The sequence below is a fragment of the Nothobranchius furzeri genome, chromosome 3 (assembly GCF_043380555.1).
Source record: "Nothobranchius furzeri strain GRZ-AD chromosome 3, NfurGRZ-RIMD1, whole genome shotgun sequence".
NCBI lineage: Eukaryota > Metazoa > Chordata > Actinopteri > Cyprinodontiformes > Nothobranchiidae > Nothobranchius > Nothobranchius furzeri.
In genome coordinates this window covers 60,195,409-60,215,690 of record NC_091743.1, presented here as the reverse complement: position 1 = coordinate 60,215,690, position 20,282 = coordinate 60,195,409, and the positions used below count along the sequence as shown (strand labels likewise).

Here is a 20,282-nt window from a genome sequence, read left to right as displayed (position 1 = left end):
GAAAGACAGAAAGTTCTCACAGTCTGCAACAGAGTGGATGGAGGCTGTAGGAGAGGCAGGAAAAACAATACTGCTGATGGTGTTAAACAGCACTTGGGGTTCCCTTTGCTCTGGGACACCAGGTTGAAAAACTAGGAAACCCTAGCGTTTCTGACTGCAGAGCTAAAGGATGTCAGAAGATCCTTTAGGCGCAGCAGATGGACGTGGAGACGGGTTTTCTTCCACAAACGCTCAAATTTTCTGCATTGGTGCTTCAGGCTGTCATTAAACCAGGGAGTAGGGTTCACTGCATGAACTGATCTGGTTCTGACAGGACAGATGTTGTCCAGAATGGAGAGGCAGTGCTCGTTAAACTGAGAAATTAAGAAATCTGGGTCGTTATCAGAAGAACAGGGTGGATCAAACGCAGCAGAAAAATTGCTAGCTGTGCTCTCATTAAGAAAACGAGAACTAACCAGACGGCGAGCAGGAGGTGGGGATGCAGAAACTGACAAGTTAAAGAAAATGCAATGGTGATCTGAAATATAAACATCCTCAGGACAAACACTGTCAGCATTTAGACTCAAGGTAAAAACAAGGTCCAGAGTGTGGAATGAACTGGGCCAGGCTGAGGCTATCGGGCAATGTGGAGGCGATGCTAGTGTCAAAGGGGCAATATTGACCCCTTGGAAAATTTGGCGGAGATCCGTCCCAGTCCCACTGGGCTGCCAACATTTGAAGTTTTCAATGCGTGTGAGGGGGGTAGGGGCTTTGATGGGGGAGTGAAGAAGCCTACCTACCCCCTTGTCCCCCGGAACGGGGGGTGGGGGTGCTTTCACTTCCCTCTCCTGTCCGTGGGAGGTTTGCTTTTACTGGTCGGGACCCGGGACTTGGAGGTGTAACGTGAGGCTGAAAGCTCAGATGCGTGTCTCCCGCTCAGTGCGTATACGTTTGCAGCCCTGTAGCCAGCAGCCGCAGCCAGCAGTTTTGAGTTGTAAACGGATCTTTTACCAAGTGAGTATAATTAAATATTATGTTTTTTGGACGCTGTGATGTTTGAAGTGAGTGAAGCGTGTATGTTGAAGTTTATTGCACTCTTGTTCAGCTTCTTGTGCAGGAACTAGTATTGTTTCTGCTCACCTTGTTGTTAAACTAAAAACTTATTTTCTGTAAGAGTTTTCTATAATACAATAATAAACCCTGGTGTTTACCATTTGAATATGATGGAAAACAAGTTGGCAAAGCATACACAACAAGTAACGAAAAGCAATCTATCTTGTCAATATTTTGGACGAGAGATAGCAGAAACAGTTAGAAGAAGGTCGTGCAGATGGCATATCCTGGATCCTGGCCTTTGCTTTGTAATCTTTCGTTGGAAAGCCAATTGGGTATGGCAATTCAAAGGGATAAAAAAATTTGCGTGTTCTAAACGCGTTTTATGTCCTCCAACACGCGCGTTCAAGACTCGCGTAATGGCTGCCAAAACCGGAATGAAAAGTCAATGGTGGTGAAACAAATACTCAGCAGAAAATAATAAAACAGAAAGACATAAAAACATAAAAGCTGCTTCGGTAGATAAACAAGGAAAGTAAAACAAAAAAGCCCTAATACAGTACTAAACGGTTTAAAGGGTTATATATATATATATATATATATATATATATATATATATATATATATATATATATATATATATATATATATATATATATATATATATATATATATATATATATACTGCGATGGACTGGCTCTCTGTTCAGGGTGTACCTCGCCTGCTTGCCCGTTGACTTGCTGGAGATGGGCACCAGCGCCCCCCGACCCTGCGTGGACAAAGCGGGTTCAGAAGATGGATGGATATATATATAATAATAATAATAATACATTTTATTTAAAAGCGCCTTTCAGGACACCCAAGGTCACTTTACACAAAACACGTAATAAAATACAATAAAACAATAATAAAACCCAAAGAAGAAAAAACAAAGAGAGAAAGAGTTCAATAAAATCAGAGGTTGTAGGCAGATTTAAACATATGTGTTTTGAGTTTTGTTTTGAAAAGGATAAAACTGTCGATGTTCCTGATGTCGGTGGGAAGTGAGTTCCAGAGTCGAGGAGCAGAGCGGCTGAAAGCTCTGCTCCCCATGGTAGCGAGACGGGCAGAAGGAACCGCAAGATGGATGGAAGAAGATGATCTGAGTGAACGGGACGGGGTGTGAATACTTATAAGGTCTGAGAAATATGGAGGAGAGAGGTTGTGGATTGCTTTGAAGGTATGAAGGAGAATTTTGAAGATGGACCTGAATTTAACTGGGAGCCAGTGAAGCTGCTGGAGAACCGGGGTGATGTAGTGAAAGGAAGGGGTATATATATATATATATATATATATATATATATATATATATATATATATATATATATATATATATATATATATGTATATATATATACATATATATATATATATATATACATATGTGTGTGTATGTGTCTGCGTGTGTGTGTGTGTATTGTATTTTTAGATAGAATTTCCATGTAGTGTCTCCTCCAGGAAGAAACATATTGCAAACACAAGTTAATATAATGTGCAGCAATACTGTTTGTGCCAGTTGGAGTTTAATATTGTTGCCCTTGGAAATAAACGGTCACCATATTAGTTAGTTCTGGCTTGTAGTGATCTGTAGCCAGTTTTGTTGATGATCAGTCGACTAATCATGTCATTCATAAAGGTTTAGCTTATTGCATCAGGATGCTCTAATATACCCACCATCAGCTTCTAGTTTGAAATGTGATCACCTATGTGCCATCTAATAAAGACAAGATGATAGCTAATCAAACACCTTTTAATTAACTTTGTAACTTGTTAATAGAAATGCTACAGCCAAAAATAACCTCCATGTTTACAAGGAGCTGGAAGTTACAAGGTCTCATGAAGAAGATTAGACTTTTACTATTTTAATAAAATTATTCTTATTTTGATGTCATAAAAGGATTTCTTTCAATCTATATGTTGTTTACAATCATATTCTGTTATCTACAATGATTTTTCTATCTAAAGTGATTTAATAATTAATTAATCAGCATAAGTGTTTATTATTTCATGATTTATTTCAGATTAAATACACTTAATAGGTCTACTTGAGAATTTAATATGATTTATTATCAGTTACATAATATCAGTATTAACAAATGATTTTTTAAACAATTTTACTTCACATTAAATGAAATCAGGCTCTGCTGAGTGCCTGAGGAATGTGTGACACCTGAGGGTCTTGGTAAACACCTGTTCAAATTTCTCAAATCTGGTTGGTCAAAGTTTACAAAAAATCACGTGTTAAAAGTGATCTCACTTCAAATTTTCCCCAGTTTTGCCAGAGCTCCGAGTTCAATCAAAGTTCACATCTCATGCTAAATCAACCAGATTTTTCAGTGGAATAATTGTAGCAGCATAAAGAACCATCCGTTTTTAATATCAACCATTTATTATTTGCTCAATCCACCACCAACTAATTAGATGTAAAACCTTCTGCCAGAAGCCACCTGGGAAGTACCTTTTGACCAGTAGTGCGTCTACTGAGGGGATCTGCGACCTTCAGCTCACTCACTCACTCGCTCAGCCGAAACGACTTCGCTTGCAGATCGGATCTCCTAGAACTTCCACTATCCTGGTGCGTAGGCTTTCAATGGCATCAAAGTGGTTGATACTGATTTGATCACTTGTTAAATTACATCCAACAAACAGCCAAATAAATGTTATAAACCCAAACATCACGCCTTTCTGAGTGGCTTAGTGAAGCTCTTAAAACATACAAGGTCATGTTTCATCAGAATTCATTCATTGTTTCATTTAATATAACTTTGAATCACCCTTTATAATATTTTGCCTTTCATTATCATTGATAATAGATATATAGTAATAAATAGATTTTTCTAAACTGTTTTTGCCTCTGTGTCAAATTATTATAAAGTGTTGTTTCCCTGGCATTATGCAAATTACCATTTTTCGTCATCAGTCGAATATTAAAGGCTAGCACAGACGAGCGAATCAACCAGAGCTTCCCAGGTCTGTTCCCTCTGCAGTTGTCCACACCGAAAGCGGGCTATTTCCAGAATTCAGCCCTCGAAACAGAGCTTTGTTACACCACACAGCTGGGCGCTGAAAGACGATCTCACTCTTGCTCATGCATGCTCACCAGTGGCAGCCAGGGGTGGATTGGCCTTCTGGTGTACCGGGCACTTCCTGGTAGGCTGTTGTTCAAAGTGGGCCGGTCTTATATAATAATAATAATAACAATAATAATACTAATTATTATTATTGTTTAAAACAGCATAGTTAAATTTCTCTGTTGTATTACTGCCACCTACTGGCCAAGATGAACAGATGAGATCAGCTCATCAACAAGATGAGCATTGAACAGATTGAGACACACAGAGTACTGCAGTTGCTCCTAAAGGCTCACACAGTAGGCTTGTGTATTCATTATTACATTTATAGTCAACTTTTTCTGTAGATTTGAGAACTGACTTTCTCTAAGACTGCTTATTTGGAGGAGGTAATTTAATGGTTGTTTGGAATATATTTACCCTAACAGTTCATTATAATACCTATTATGGACTAAGACAGAATATTTTTTACATATAGCTTCCCAAGAATTTTTTCACCAGCTGCCGCTGATGCTCGAACTTGTTCATTAGACACCAGATGACATGCAAACTTGTCATGAACTCACCAGAGAACATCCAAAAAATGAATTTAAAACCTGTACCACTGAGTTACTGAGATGCACTAGGACAGTTTGCCACATTCTTTCTAAATATGGTTTATATTTATTGTTTTTTTATAGAAAATGCAAGGGAATGTGGAGGAATTTAAGAACTTCCACACCATGCTTGTGAAACTGGCTTCACAGGTCTCCACTGAGATTGCAGACATTGTTAATGCTCTGCTTGCAGACCTGCTGGTGAGTTTCCAGAAAAAAACATCTGATTCTCTTATGCATGCAATCCTTTTTATGAAATCTCACATTAACGTTTCTTTTATCAAACAGCAAAGGAAACAACACCGTAACACTCACAGACTTCTGTGTTTTGTATTGATTATTTCCATCCTGTTGGTGGCAGCATGAAACCTTTTCCAAATGTATTTTATGTCCTACATTTTCAGCTCATACACATTTACACAGGGTTGTGGTCTTAATTGCTTATCTTTCTGTTCTAATCTTTTCATTTTTACCTGACAGGATGCCAAGATTGAACCCGAGGAGTTTGCCAGCCGAATGCACACTGGCCTCATGACACCCCTTCATCCTCGACATGTGCTGATTATCAAGGTGGTATTTCTGTTTCTGTACCTTTACTGAGAAACTTTAGGTTACTGTCGTAACCCCGGTTCTCTGAGTAACATGAGTGAGATGTCTCACTATGGGATACGCCCCTCCGCAGATTCCTCAGAAGCACTTATCTCAATACGCCAATCCTGATTGGCCAGTGACCGTGACGTACGTGTCACCTGCTACTATGAGTAGCAAGCGTCCCAACGCATGCACCATTCAAGATAAACACCTCTTCTCGCTTCGCCCAGCAAGAAGGGTTGTCTGGTGAGACATCTCACTCATGTTACTCAGAGAACCGGGGTTACGACAGTAACCTAAAGTTCTCTTTCTTAACATTTGTTTCGATGTCTCACTATGGGATATAGAGACTCCCGTATTGCCAGACAGCTTATCCAGCGATCACCAACCTACAGGGGTACGTCTTGGCCCGCCAAAGACCCCACACTCAGAATCGTGTGAGTCATTGCAGGGACCAAAACGTCAAGCTTATAGAAGCGTGCAAATGCAAGTGGAGAAGCCCAACTTGCTGCAGCACAAAGCTCCTGGACGGATGGCCCCCGAAAAAGGGCCCAAGAAGCAGAAAGACCCCTAGTAGAATGGGCCCAGAGCCCTACAGGTGCCTGAATGCCCTGACAGGAGTAAGCCAGAGAAATAGCCTCAACAATCCAGTGGGAAAGCCGCTGCTTTGTGATGGGTTTCCCCTTACGAGGCCCACCCCATGACACAAAAAGCTGGTCCCCCCTGCGAAGGTTCTCCGTCCGATTCACATACTCCTTGAGCGCGCGAATCGGACACAGCTTGTGCAACCGCTCCTCCTCAGGAGAGGAGAAGGGTGGCGGGTAGAAAGCTGTGAGGAGAATAGGAGAAAAGGAGCCCACTACCTTAGGCACAAAGGCAGGGTTGGGCTTCAAGGACACCTTCATGTCACCTGGTGCAAACTGGGTGCAGGATGGGTGCACAGAGAGAGCCTGTAAGTCACTAACTCGCTTTGCAGATATCAAAGCCAGGAGTAGCACCACCTTAAGAGACAGGATCTTAAGGTCCAGGCCGTTCATAGTCTCAAATGGAGGCCCGGAGAGGGCCGACAGCACCAAAGACAGATCCCATGAGGGCACCAAGGGTCGAGACACAGGGAGAAGCCTGTGCGCGCCCCTCATGAAGCTACACACCAGGAGGTGTTGCTACCAATTTCTTCCCAAAACCCTAGTGTCGGGCAGAAATGGCTGCTAGGTACACTTTAATGGTAGAGAAAGCCTTCTTCCCATCCAGCAAGTCTTGCAGGAAAGACAGAATGACATTCACAGGGCATTGGGAGGGTGAGACATCCCTGCCCTGACGCCAGGCATCAAACACCCTCCATTTACAGTCATATAGGGACCTAGTGGAGGGGGTCCTGGCATTCTGAATGGTTCGAATGACCGCCCTGGGCAACTCTGCTGACCCTAACCCGCACCCCTCAGGGCCCAGGCCCACAGGGCTAGTCCTTCTGGATGAGGATGGAAGATTGAGCCTCCAGCTTGGGACACTAGGTCCCTGCGAAGCGGCAGTTTCCAAGGTTGGCCCTCCAGGAGCTGGAAAATGTCCACCACCCAATGCATGGCTGGCCAGTATGGGGCCACCAGAATGAGAGTGTGGTGCCGAGTTCATACCCTCAGCAAGGTGGGTGGTATCAGGGCCACTGGGGGAAAAGCGTAAAGCAGTGCCCGTGGCCAGTCGTCCACCAGCGCGTGAGAAAAACAGTGCTCACTGAGCATTCTCCTTGGAGGCAAAAACCCCACTACGGCTGTGCCGAACCGGATCCAAATCTGTTCAAACACTGCTGGATGCAGGCTCCAGTCCCCGTACAGGCGAGTCCCTCTGGACAACAGATCCGCCCCCCGATTCAGAACACCCGGGACGTGGGTGTCTCTGATTGAAAGGAGATGTCTGCTGCACCATAGGATCAGTCTGCGTGCCAGCGTGTGTAACCGCATGGAGCGCAGCCCCCCCTGGTGGTATATATAAGCCACAGTCGTGGTGTTGTCTGTTCTCACTAGGACATGATGGCTGGAGAGAAAAGGCAGGAAGCACCTCAGGGCTAGAAAGACCACAAGGAGTTCCAGATACTTTCTGTGTGTCCCCACTGAAATAGCCATGAGACCCAAAAGACTGAGGCACAACGCAAACCACACCAAACTATGTAGGCGGAAGCGCGCCAGGCAGAACGAGAGTGCGTTCACGCGTGGTGCCGAGAGACGGGCTGTGAACTTCCCTGAGTCCAGATTTAGACCTAGAAAGGTTATTTTCTGGGAGGGAGTAAAATGCTTTTGCCAGTTTATTCTGAAACCCAGACCACACAAGTGATGGATCACAACCAGGGTGTTCGACGTTTCCTCCTCTCTGGACCGTGCCAGCAGGAGCCAGTTGTCGTCCAGTAAGTACGTGGCCAGCCGAATGCCCCTCTCTCTCAGAGGGGCGACCGCCGCCTCTGTACACCTGACAAACACCCTCGGGCTCAGCGAGAGGCCGAAAGGGAGCACGGTGTATTCGTAACACACTCCCTGAAAGGCAAACCTCAGAAATTTCCTGTGTGGAGGGTACACGGGAATATGAAAGTATGCGTCCCTCGGGTCGACTGAGGTGAACCAGTCGTTCTGGTGAAGCAGACACAAAAGGGATGAGAGCGTGAGCATTTTGAATTTGTACTTTCTGAAGCATCGGTTCAGGGCCCTCAGATCCAGGATCGGGCGAATACCGGTCCCTCCCCGTTTCTGGACCAGGAAGTACCTGGAGTAGAAACCGCTCTGAGACCGATCGGGAGGCACAATGCATATCGCTCCCTTCTCTAGCAGGGAGGAGATTTCTCCCTGAAGGATGTGAGCTGATGTCCCCTGGGCGTGGGAGAACACTACGCCAGAGAATCGAGGAGGAACTGAAGCGAATTGGAGCCTGTAACCTCTCGAAATAGTTCTTAGCACCCAATGTGAAGCAGAAACTGCTGTCCATTCCTCTATGTGAGTGGAGAGCGGTGACACACGGAGCAGCAGCTGCCTCCAGAGGCTGTGGGGCAGCGGTGCTTGTGGCAACTACAGCACATGCGTGGGGGCTTTGTGCTTTGGCGGCCCTGGCATACGGGGACGACCCGTGGCTGGCGGGAAAGTCCGCCAGGGGCCGCCCCAGCCTGGTTTCGCTCATCTGCATCATTTTTATTGATTTTTGTTGCGCCCTCGACATTCTGTCTGGATGCGGCAGCAAAACTTTTTTATGCTTCTTGAGCATGACGTGTTTGTGAAAAACAATGTGAGTGCTTGTGACTTGTGTTTTGAGCCGGCACAGCCGGTTGCACGTCCTGGCCCCACCCTGAACCGATCAGGGACTCTGCCGGGAGGGTCTGGTGAGGGGGGGGGAGAAAGCACCATGGTAACACTGAACAGATGGAGCGAGCGAATGGGGAACTGCCAGCTGCAGCGTCGGGAGGGAAAGAACTCTGTCAGGATGCTCTTTTCTTCTTTCTCACCTGCTGACCGCCGGGCCGGGTGGGTTATCCTGGTGGCGGAGCGGCTTGGTTGCCGGACCTCTGAGGCCAAACTGGTCGAGGCTCTGAGCCCGAAGGAGCTGGTTGGACTGCTTGAGGCTTCGGGGGCTTTGGGATCCGGAACTGAGGCTGGGCTCGGGCAGCTGCCTGAGGAAAAGTCGGCCGAGCCGGCAGAGCAGGTGAAGGCTTACGGGAAAGGCAGAGTTGAAGGGCTTCATCCTCCTTCTTTTTGGCCTCACACCGTTGCTGCATTGATGCCAATGCAGAGCCAAAAATGCCTTCAGGCACAATGGGCATGTACAAAATGTCCTTCTCTCTATCAGAGAGGTTGGTGAGGTTCAGCCATCGTGCACGTTCCTGAAGCACCATCATGCCCATAGCTTTAGCCGTAGCCTGGACCTCGCAGCGCTTCACCCGCAGGCAGATGTCGGTCAGTACGGTGATTTCCTCCCACACCTCCGGGTCCGGTTTCGTATTCATGTCCTCACAGAGCTCGTCTTGGTACGCTGAGAGCATGGAGGAGACATTCAAATCTCGAACCAAGATGGCGGCAGCCTTGTACGCCCTCTCGTTCAGAGCCGACTGGAAGCGGTCCGCCTTTGCAGGGAGAGCGGGAGGCCTGGAGGAAGTTGCCGAGAGCCGTGGGTGCAGGTGGGCTGCAACCAGCGGTTCCATCGGCGGCATGCGAAGCACGCCAGCCTTATCCATACCCTCGAAGTCCAGCGAGGAGGCTCCTTGGACAGGAGACCTGGAGCTGAAAGGGTGTTTGTCCCAGGATGATCTCACTTCTTGGATGAGCTCCGGGAAGGAGAGGCTTTGCCGTCCTTGTGGCCTGAGGCAGCTTCTTTCCCTCGTAGCGGGATCTGACAGCTTCAGTGACCACGGTGGGCCAAGGGATGTTGAGCCTGGTCACAGCGCGTCAGCAGACTGACTGCATGTCCAGGTGGGCGGCCGGAGAAACCGCTCCATCCCTGGGCATGGAGGCCTGAGCGAGGGGGAGAAAAACGTTGTCATCCTTGTCCTCTGAAACGAGGAGTTACGAGGTGTCCTCGTCATCTCCGTAATCCAACTCCAACACGTCCTCGACGGGGTGGCTCGGAACGGCCAGTTTGAGCTGTGAGCCCAGCTGTGTTCGGCACACGGTTCCGGCTCCGGGAGAGCATGTTCGCCGGCGTCCCCAGGCGGTGACCCAGGGGCCGGCAGGCAAGGGTCCTTCCCCGACAGGCTAGCTTGGCACACTAGCCGCTGGTGAAGGCTCTTCAGGGTGAAGCAAGCACAGCACTCACATGACCCGGGAACTTCCAATGTGCGTGTCAGCGCCGACTGGAAGCGGTCCGCTCAGGCGTGTTCCAGCCCGAGCAGACCTTGTGCGGGTCTTTGCTTGAGATTTTGTTCCCACAGGTACAGAGGCGAGCTCCTGCGCCATTGACTCCTCTGGTGGGAGGAGCGGCTTCCATGTGGGCTAACTGGTGTGTTAGTCAGAGAACGAACAGGTGCACTGGAGTGTGAAACTGCTCGCTGTGCCTCGAGCCTATGGTGAAGGTCAGGACAGAAGGACAGTAAGTTAACTTTCGACGACGAAGAGAGAATATTAGCTGGCTCCGTCTGTGAACAGTTGAGCTAACTTACCTGAGAGATAAACAACCACCGAAGCGAGAAGAGGTGATTGAATGGTGCGTGCGTTGGGACGCTTGCTAGTAGCAGGTGACGCGTACGGCACAGTCACTGGCCAATCAGGATTGGTGTATTGAGATAAGTGCTTCTGAGGAATCCGCGGAGGGGCGTATCCCATAGTGAAACATCGAAATAAATGTTAAGAAAGAGAACCATTTTTTACTTGTTATTTTTGAAATACTTGAAAAATGCTTTAATTTGAAATAGCCTAGGAGTAATACACACACACACACACACACACACACACACACACACACACACACACACACACACACACACACACACACACACACACACACACACACACACACACACACACACCCCTTGTCCTCTGACCTGACCCAAATTGTGAAGTTGTTATCATAAGACACACTCGAGTCATAAATCTAGGTATAGTCATGTGCCTCCTTAGAAATATATTTTTGATGATGTGCAATATTAATATTGCAGTTACATTTTTGTTGTTGTGTTTGTTTCTCTGTGTAACTATTACCTCTGACCTCCTTGTGCTCAACAACAGGAATTCCTCTCAGCCCTCAAATTGTCTCCTGCCACCGTGGCTAGGCCAGATGGTGGCAGACGGTACTCTGACAGTGTCAGCAGCTCAGGTGCACCGCCTGCTGGAACACCTGGACACGCGGCTGCCATGGTATGTACAGAGTAGACCAGTTTGGACTTTAAATGTGACAGACATGTTTCTGACATGGTGGCTCTCTGCTATCTAAACCAATATGGCTGTACAGATGTGCCTCATTTATCTGTTGGTAGTCATGTTTATGAGTCACAATTAGTCCTCATCGAATGTTCACTTCAGCTAAATCCTCTGTCCCGAGCTAGCACAAGGCATTGGGCGACAGTCGGCTGGAAAGCAACTTTTTTAAACAAAAAGAACTAGAACCAGAATGGACTGAATGGGGTCTGAGAGAACAGGAAAGAGACCCACCCAGAAGGACACAATCAGTTGTTATTTCTTAAACAGAGACCAAAGTTAATGGCAGAAGCAACAGTAGATACAGATAGAGGGAATAAAACCAGCAGAGGTAGGATATATGGTTAGCTTGTCCTCCATCAGTCTTAAGCCTATAGTAGCATAACTAAAGGGTTAACCCAGGATACTAGAAGGTTGGTTATAAAAGAAAGTGTGTAGCCAAGTCTCATTCTACTAAATTATAACATTTTATTACTGTAATTATTCATTTTCTGTTCATTATGTCTTCTGAAATGGATTGTGGGTGATACCCTTTGCCGAAGTCCGCATCAATGCAGACTTCGGCAAAGTGCAGATTCAGGCCCAATCTCAATACTCACGCTGCACCATGCAGTCTCCTGCAAAATGCACTTGGAGAAAGTGTGCAGTAAGGCTTTGCGTGCGTGGTACACAAGTGTGCAAATATTTGCCGAATTGAAACAGGGAGCATCGCTGCGTTTTTTATCGACAATATTAAATAAGGCTGGGGGTTTACTCTTTTTCTCTGCCCCTGTTTTAGCGATGCTCTGATCAGCGGGTCTGGGGTTTTTAGAGGTCAGACCCGCGGTGCGCACCAACCACAGTGAGAGACAGACAGGGAGAGAAAGAGAGACAGACAGGGAGGGAGAAACTGCACAAAACTCCTGTTTTAATCAGAGAAACAGCTGCGGATGGAGATTTGTTCACACTAAATCACCCGACTATTTGCTGCAAGGCAAATAAAGCGTTGAGGGAAACCACTTGAGTGGGACTCTTTGAGTCTAGAATATTGAACCTTTTCACAATATTATAATTGTCTGAGATTTTGAATGTGGGGTTTTCATAAGCTGTAAACCATAATCATCACAGTTATAACAAATAAGGGCTTGAATTATCTGGCTTTGCTTGTAATGAGTCTGTCTCATATAAAAGTTTCACCTTTGAAATTTGAATGACTAACATGAATGAACTTTTGCACAATGCTCTAATTTTTTGAGTTTTATCTGTACAAACAAAAATATGTCGATTTAAAAAATGTACCACCAAGTTACTGAGATGCACGTAGGCAGTTTGCTGTATTTTAAAATATGTTTTATAATTATTGTTTTTATAGAAAATGCGGGAAAATGTGAAGAAATGTAAGAATATTCTGCGCATGCTCATGAAAGAGACGTCTCACGTCCCTCCTTCTTCTGAGCTTGCAGACATTAACAATGTTAGAGCTCTGATTCAAGACCTGCTGGTAAGTTTCCAGAAAAACATCTGATACTCTTATGCATGCAATGTTTCTCTTGTCAAACAGCAAAGAAAACAACACCATAACACTCATGACTTCAGCGTTTTTGCATTGATTATTTCCAACCTGTAGGTGGCAGCATGAAACCTTTTCCAAAATGTATTTTATGGCATACATTTTCAGCTCATGCACATTTACACGGGGTTGTGGTCTTAATAGATCATCATTCTGTTCTAATCTACTTTTTACATTTTGTTATCTTTACCTGACAGGATGCCAAGACTGAACCTGAGGAGTTTGCCTGCAAACTGGACGTTGACCTCAAGATGCCTGACCTGGTGCCTTTTCTCAAGGTGGAGTTCCTGGTTCTGAACTTGTATACTTCTTTTAAAGATCAACACCACAGAGAAACCAATTTTTACTTGTTATTTTTGGAATGTGATCAAAAATATTTTAAAAGTGCTTGAATTTGAAATGTAGTCTCACACAAACTCTGCTCTTTGGCCTGCTCTCTGTGATGATCGTCCCTGCAGCTACCAGAAGTTGACCGACTGGAAAACATTTACCTCTGAAACGTTACAAAGGAACATTGAGAGTTTTCTTTTATAAAAGGGAAGTTATATGTTGTCGTTATAAAACTAGATTTACAAATGTAGGTACAGTCATGTGTCTCCTCTTCGGAATATATTTTTGATGACCTGCAAAATAACGCTACAATTAAATTTTGTTGTTGTTTCTCTGTGTAACTATAACCTCTGACCTCCTTGTGCTCAACAACAGGAAAATCTACCATCCCTCAGATTGTTTCTGCTGATCACTCAGCAGAAACTGTTCATGCCCCTGCAGCAGGAAGTCAAAACAGAAGGTGGCAGGACCCCTCCTGCTACCGTGGCTAGGCCAGATGTTGGCAGACGGTACTCTGACAGTGTCAGCAGCACAGGTGCACCGCCTGCTGGAACACCTGGACACGTGACTGCAGTGGTATGTACAGAGTAGACCAGTTTGGACTTTAAATATGACAGACATGTTTCTGACATGGTGGCTCTCTGCTATCTAAATGAATATGGCTGTACAGATGTGCCTCATTTATCTGTTGGTAGTCATGTTTATGAGTCACAATTAGTCCTCACCGAATGTTCACTTCAGCTAAATCCTCTGTCCCGAGCTAGCACAAGGCATTAGGTGACAGTCGGCTGAAAAACACCACACACTACTGCATGGGCAGGGGAAAAAAGAGGGGACTGAAATTATCCAACCCTTCAAGCAGAACCAAACGTAATTCTCCCCATAAGGGGGATTTCACCTCAGTTTAATTCAAGATATTAAATCAGGTGGCCTTACCAGTACTGGACAGAAACTCCTACCAAAACACCTCTACCAGCTTCTGGCCAACTCACAAAAGAGCAGAAGGGAGGGAAGCTTACTAAATGAACTTAGGGTTCAACAAAAGGCTTCCCACAAGGTTGAGTGTCCAAAAGTCCTGAGTTCTTTCCAGGCAAACTCTCAATCTCCTCCAAACCTCCAGTTTTCACATCCTCCTCCTCCTCTCTCTGTGTGCGCATCTCATCAGTTTTTAAGCGCTGCAGCTGGGGAATGTCAGATGCAGTTCAGCTGTGCTGAGAATGAAGTGCTGCTCTCCATGGTGCTGAACTGGAGCAGCGCTGGGAGAAGTCTTTGTGTAGTCTCCCACAGCACTGAAGGGGAACCGAGGGACGTAACAAAATATATTGAATTTTTTTATTTTTATCCTCTTAAGGTGGTGAAGACTGAAGTGACTGACGGGGATCAAGACCAGATGGCTTCTCAGTCCATCATACAGCAAGGTGAGATGTTCCTAGAGCTTCTTCAACCATATCTCGCTTTGTTACTTAGACCTTTTAAGCTCTTGTTCATATAACGGGATTTTGAAATAACATTATTTCCTTTCTTTTTTCATTATAGCCTATTTGGTAGCTTAATATACTTCATCACCAAGCCCTATCCCTCTTCAACCAAACAAACAAAAAATGACTTAAACAAGATGTCACAGCAAGGAGAGGTGGATGAAATTGTCCTGAAAATATATGGCAATATTTTGATTTTTCACAAGTCTGACCAAAAACAAACTTAATATCAGACGGGACTTTGGATAAAACCAACATGCAGGGGAGAAGCACGCTGTTTGTCTCAATCACCTTACTCTGTGATAGGGTTGGGCAATAAATTGAAAATTCATCATTATCAAAATTTCTGACTCTTATGGAGATCATTTTTTCCATGTCAATAAATGTGATAGTAAAAATGAAAAGATTTGTGTAGGTTGGCAGCGCTCATGTCCCTTTAAGAAGCTATACCTCCTTGAGTCATGTAAAAGTGTGACTCGACGTAATACGTGTGACAGCCCCATCTAGTGGACAACTTTTGTTTCTGCGCATACCTATAGTTACAATCCATTTATCGTTATCGAGGTGAAATCCTCGATATACCATGATATTGATTTTAGATCATATCGCCCAGCCCTACGGATTTTCATATGATCAGGCAGCACACTTGTTTGACCTTAAATTTCCCTTTCCCAGTCCCTTCGACTGCCTGCTGTGAAAATCCTGCAACTTCCCCCATGATTTCCTGGCTGAGAACATGCCCATTAAAGTCGAGTTTAAATTTACTCTGTGCCTTTCCTGAAGCCGTCTTGGACCAGGATGCATTTTTGGAGTGTAAAGAAAGCTGGTGAATCACAGAGCGACACTCTCCGTAACCAACCTGGGCAGAGCGACAGTAACACCTTATTGAATGCAGATAGAAGGGGATACTTAAATGATAACACTATTGCTCTTTCTTTCAAAAACAAAAAAAAAAAAAAAAACAGGAACAATTCCAGTGAGCCTGCCTGCTCAAATCTCCACAGATCAGATGGACAAGATGAATGACCCTGAAGAAGGCTCTTTCAGGTACATTTCCATGTTGTTTCAGACTGCTGCCACATGGGGGCAGAGTTTCACTAAGCAGCTTCCTTTCAAATAACAGGATGACGTGATCGTCAAAGCCACCTTTTTTTCATGCTCCAGAATCTGTCGCGTCAACTATGGTCTTAAAAGTGTTAAGATGATAGCAGCGGGTAGGGTGGGGGTGGGGGTTACAGAAGCCAGAAAAGTGACTTTTCATGCTAATTTTTTTATTTAAAAAGAAAAACTTGACGGAAACAGTTGCACAAATTTGAGCAAACTTTGGAACTGGCCTAAGAACATTTAGGAGATGGGTTTTCTGTTTAGTTTTTTTCTCCCGTAGCACAGTGGCGGGCGGTGCATTCCACCCCTGGGCCTTCAGTGATTTCCTATCCAGTCCAATCTAAATTAACACACCTTAAAATACCATCAGTAGGACATCACAGCTGGAGAAACCTCTCTCTCACACACACACGCACGCACGCACGCACACAGACACACACACACACACACACACACACACACACACACACACACACACACACACCAGTGGCTGGGCAAGGCGTCATTTCCGGAGCCTTAAAAATCAAACTCGCATTCCCAATTGAGAGTAGGAAACTAAGACCACAGATACTGTCAAATCTCAAAAATGAAAGACGGGTTTAAGAGATGAGACAATAAAATAAATAAGTAAAGCAAACACATTATTTGCATTTGTTTTGGAGAAAATTGCACCGCGAAACAATTGAACATGTTGGCGCAGCTGCACACACCACGTTATACACAATATAAATTGCATAGAAACAGAACACATAGAATTATTTCATTTAGCCATTTTATTTCGTTACCATTTATTATTAACAAAATGAAATGACAAAACATTAAAAAATACTTTCTACTCACCAACATAAATGTCCAGCATGGATCTCCTCCTCTCCTGCTCATTTGAAAATAAAATCCATCCTTCTTTCTTTCCTCAGGAAAACCTCAGTGGCTCTGTACAGTTTATCTGTGCACTTCAGGTCCATGAGTGGATCCTTTTCTATGGACATGGAGGCTAATGCTGAAAGACGTGTCTGTCGGGTCGTGTTTCTGGCGTTCGTTTTAACGCGCTTTAATGCTACCAAATCCATCTGATGCGAGCAACAGGCATTCCCAGCAGAATAACCTGCAGCGGTTCTCTGAAGCTGTTAGCCATGGGTACCGTTCATAGTTGCTAGCCTGAAAATGACGAACAAATCCTTTCCCCTGCTGGGACAAGCCAGCTAGCATTGGAGTCGGACGACCTGTTCTCACAAGATCCATTTTTTCTTGAAAGGTCCGTCTGGAAAATGGTGTGGCAAGTAAATCTGCAACCAAGTCTGTCCCTTCTCCTTTTTCAGCCATCATGTGTTCAAAAATACACCGATAGCTGCCTATAGATACAAATCTCTGTGTTTGGTTTTGATATTTTGCTTCATGCCGCTAGAAAAGTTCTAACTACTGCTTATCCAATCACAGGATGCGTTCATGTCAACTTTTGCGTGAGGCCAGCTAGCTGGCCTGAGCCACGCTGACTCGTGAGCTGGTTGGCTATCGCAACTAGATCGTCTCTGTTCACTTACAGCGGACAGTCGGCTTCTCGATTGATTCTGAAGGCCTAGAGCAGACTTAATCTGCCTGAAAACACAAGCTAGCTTAAATCTGATTGGATAACACCCAGCCTTGGTATTTTAACACTGGAAGCAGTGCAGCCAAGTGGGTATAATAGGATAAAAAGAAAATAGACCAGTGAACATTTTTTTTATTTAAAAATATTTACCAAAGGAAAAAAAATACATTTACGTTTTTGAGTGTGTTTAGGCCAGCAGAGAAGGCTTTGCTGGCCCTGACTGCCCACCACTGCCGTAGCACCATTATTAATATTGGCTGTGGTCGTCTGTCTCTGTCACTCATTCCCTCATTATCTGTCCCTCACTCAGCACCATTCATGAGTGTGAGACAGAAAGATCCACAGAAGGTTATTAACTCTCTTTTCCTTCACAGTGACAAACACTGCCGCATTGTGCACTGTTTGATTTGTCACGAGCCGCAGGACATGCTGCTTGCACACTTGGGCAGTGTGTGCATGAGAAACAGCACACCTGAGGAGAGAATTGAGGAACTGCAAAAGGCCACAGAGTCCATGAAGAAATGGGTCCGCCAAGGAAGGTCCTGGAATTATGACGAAATGTGTAAACGCTTCCCTGATAAGTCCTGCAGACATGCACTTGTTTCAGATCTTTTGAAAATGGGCTTTTTTGTGCAAAACGCCCCTCATCCCGCTGACATGGTAGTGGATTTAGCTGTAGAGCTCAAACCCTCCTGCAGCTTTGCCACAATAGCCACCAGTGACAGAAGAGGTGCCAGTAGCAGTGCCAAGGAGAATCCCAGTTATGGGGAGAGTGATTCTAAAGGTGGCCCGTCCTGGCAAAAGTAAGTTGACACCTTTACACAAAAAACAGAATAAAAAATGTTGGTGCAACAGCAGTAAAGTAGATTCACAATAAAAAAAATCAACACAGTTTAAAAAAGTTAAAATTCCAATTGAACTTATTTATCAGTGCAGAGTTCATTTCGTTTTTATGATTAGTTACGTTTCCTACCGAAGAAAACTCAGCAGATTGCTTCGAGTCTCTGACTTGCTGTGTCAGACTTTACATTAATCCCTCATACTAAAGCCCCCTTCAGACAGGCCATGAAAAACGGAAATGTTCGGGACTCTGTCCTTGAGACCTTTGTGTCTGAATACAAACATCCGGATAACCTTTTCCGTAATTAAGCCAGCCGATGCCCCTAGTAATAGGATCGGACTTGTCACAGACAGGGTGGCTGCTTCAGACTGGTGAGGTCGAGTTCCGGACAGGGAGGAGGAGGGGACCGGGGGACGCTGTGCGCACCTAGATAGCTCGCTCCTGTAGAATGTGGCGAACCATAGCAGCTCGCCTCCTACGGTACCGTCTCCTAGACGCGCGACGGAGCGCATCACACCGCTTCCGTGATTCCTTTATTAGCAATTGAGCTTCATCATCCAGATCTCTTATGCGTCTTCGTATGCGCAGAATTATGCTTAACATAAGTCCGATCAGTGAGAGGAATTCTATCTCTTCGTCTGCCATGTTTGACTGAATAGCTTTGTTTGGGTAAATGACGCATGTACGCCCGCCGCACTATGTTTACGCAATATCCGGGTACAGCCTTCCCACCCTCTCCACCTCAGACTCCTGGAACTTTTCCCTGCTGTGTGAAGGCAGCCGAAAGGACAAGTTCAGGTACAAAAGTGGTGTGTCTGAAAACACAGTTCTGGTTAAAAACCGGACTGAATTGTCCACACATATTCCGGAATGCCAATCTGAAAAGGGCTTTAGCAAGCATGTAGCGACAGTGGAGAGGAAAACTCCCCTTTAACAGGAAGTAACCTGGCTAAGTATGAGCAGCCATCTTTTATGACTGGAGGTTTGAGAAGACGGAGCAGATACACACAAAAAGATAATACTAATAAATGACTGTCAATAAGCACACACACAGCATTTTCAGCGATGTGTGGAAGAAGTGATTAATCTGGAAACTGTTTCTTTCAGTTTGGACGAATCAATTCAAGGGAGGAGTAAGGCACTAAAGAGGGCCAGAGATGTCAGTGATGAAGATGCCACTAAGTATGGCAAACGTGAAGAGCACCACTTGTGTAAGTTTCAGTTAGCAATCTAAAGAAAACACAAGCTGAATGACACATCCATCTCTAATTAGAAATATTTTAATTGGCGTTTCTTATGTTTTCACAGCAGTAGCTTACAGAAGTCATTCAAGTGGGACTCAGTTAACAAAGCAGATCAACAATGGGTACACCGCCAATTACCCCCGTCCAGAGGACGTTGTCGACAAGCGAAAGCCACCACAGAGGAGTGACACACAAAATGCCCCAGACATCAAAACCGAGAATATCCAACAGCAACTCTCTGGTCCTGCCATGAGATACTTTAGGGATCCATGAGGACAAGGTACTTCCACATATTGTTACAGACACCTGACTGTTGTTTTTAACTTAGGTCACATTACAAAAGTAAGTTTGGTTAAAATGGTTATGTTTTTCACAGGGGTTGTTGCCACCAGGGGTTTTCCCATAGCTCCATTAGCTGGGATGCCCATGGAACGATCACCAAGATGGGAGAGCAGATGCTGGACCAAACGGGATGAGCTGTTTTTTTTCCAACCAAAATAGCAATGATCAAAACTGTATTTCTTTCCTTGTAGCTCTTTTTTTTAGACATCCGGGGTTTTCAAGGTGGGGTGGGGTGGAGGTGGGGGTCTTCTCGTAGTGCTGCTGCAGCTTGTACTAATAATGGCTTTAGTCCTCTTTTTCTGCCCTGACTCAGCACCGTTCGTGAGTGGGGGACAGGATTTACCGTAATAACACCAACTGGACTTTAAAGCACAACTTTTCTTCTTTTAAAACCTGTTTGAATTTTTCTGATGGCACAAAACTTTGCTTAGGTACGGTAATTCAAAGCCAGCATGTAAACTGTGTCAGAGTTTGGTGTTCTAGTGGTGTAGTATTGGCGTAGTCATCTTAGGATAACAAAGCTGGGAAAACACATCATGCATGTTTTGTTAATAAATAGATTTGAAAGCAAATTTCGCCTTCAGTTATCCTCCTTGA

The 20,282-nt window shown here is 44.9% G+C and overlaps 1 protein-coding gene across 3 annotated transcripts; it reads left to right on the top strand.

Moving 5' to 3' along the window:
* Positions 1–850: 850 nt before the first annotated feature.
* On the top strand, positions 851–20,257 carry LOC129167721 (uncharacterized). 3 transcript variants are annotated; one of them, XM_054751948.2, is made up of 13 exons: positions 851–993; positions 4,824–4,940; positions 5,220–5,309; positions 11,021–11,149; positions 12,561–12,689; positions 12,956–13,036; positions 13,464–13,664; positions 14,440–14,506; positions 15,532–15,613; positions 17,633–18,061; positions 19,207–19,310; positions 19,411–19,623; positions 19,720–20,257. In XM_054751948.2, exons 1-12 carry the CDS (start codon positions 901–903, stop codon positions 19,614–19,616), a joined length of 1,728 nt encoding a protein of 575 aa, XP_054607923.2. In that variant the 5' UTR covers positions 851–900; the 3' UTR covers positions 19,617–19,623; positions 19,720–20,257. The 3 variants fall into 3 exon arrangements, with proteins under 3 accessions (XP_054607923.2, XP_054607922.2, XP_054607924.2); XM_054751947.2 differs by having other exon boundaries at positions 19,408–19,623; XM_054751949.2 differs by lacking the exon at positions 12,561–12,689 and having other exon boundaries at positions 19,408–19,623.
* Positions 20,258–20,282: the final 25 nt, after the last annotated feature.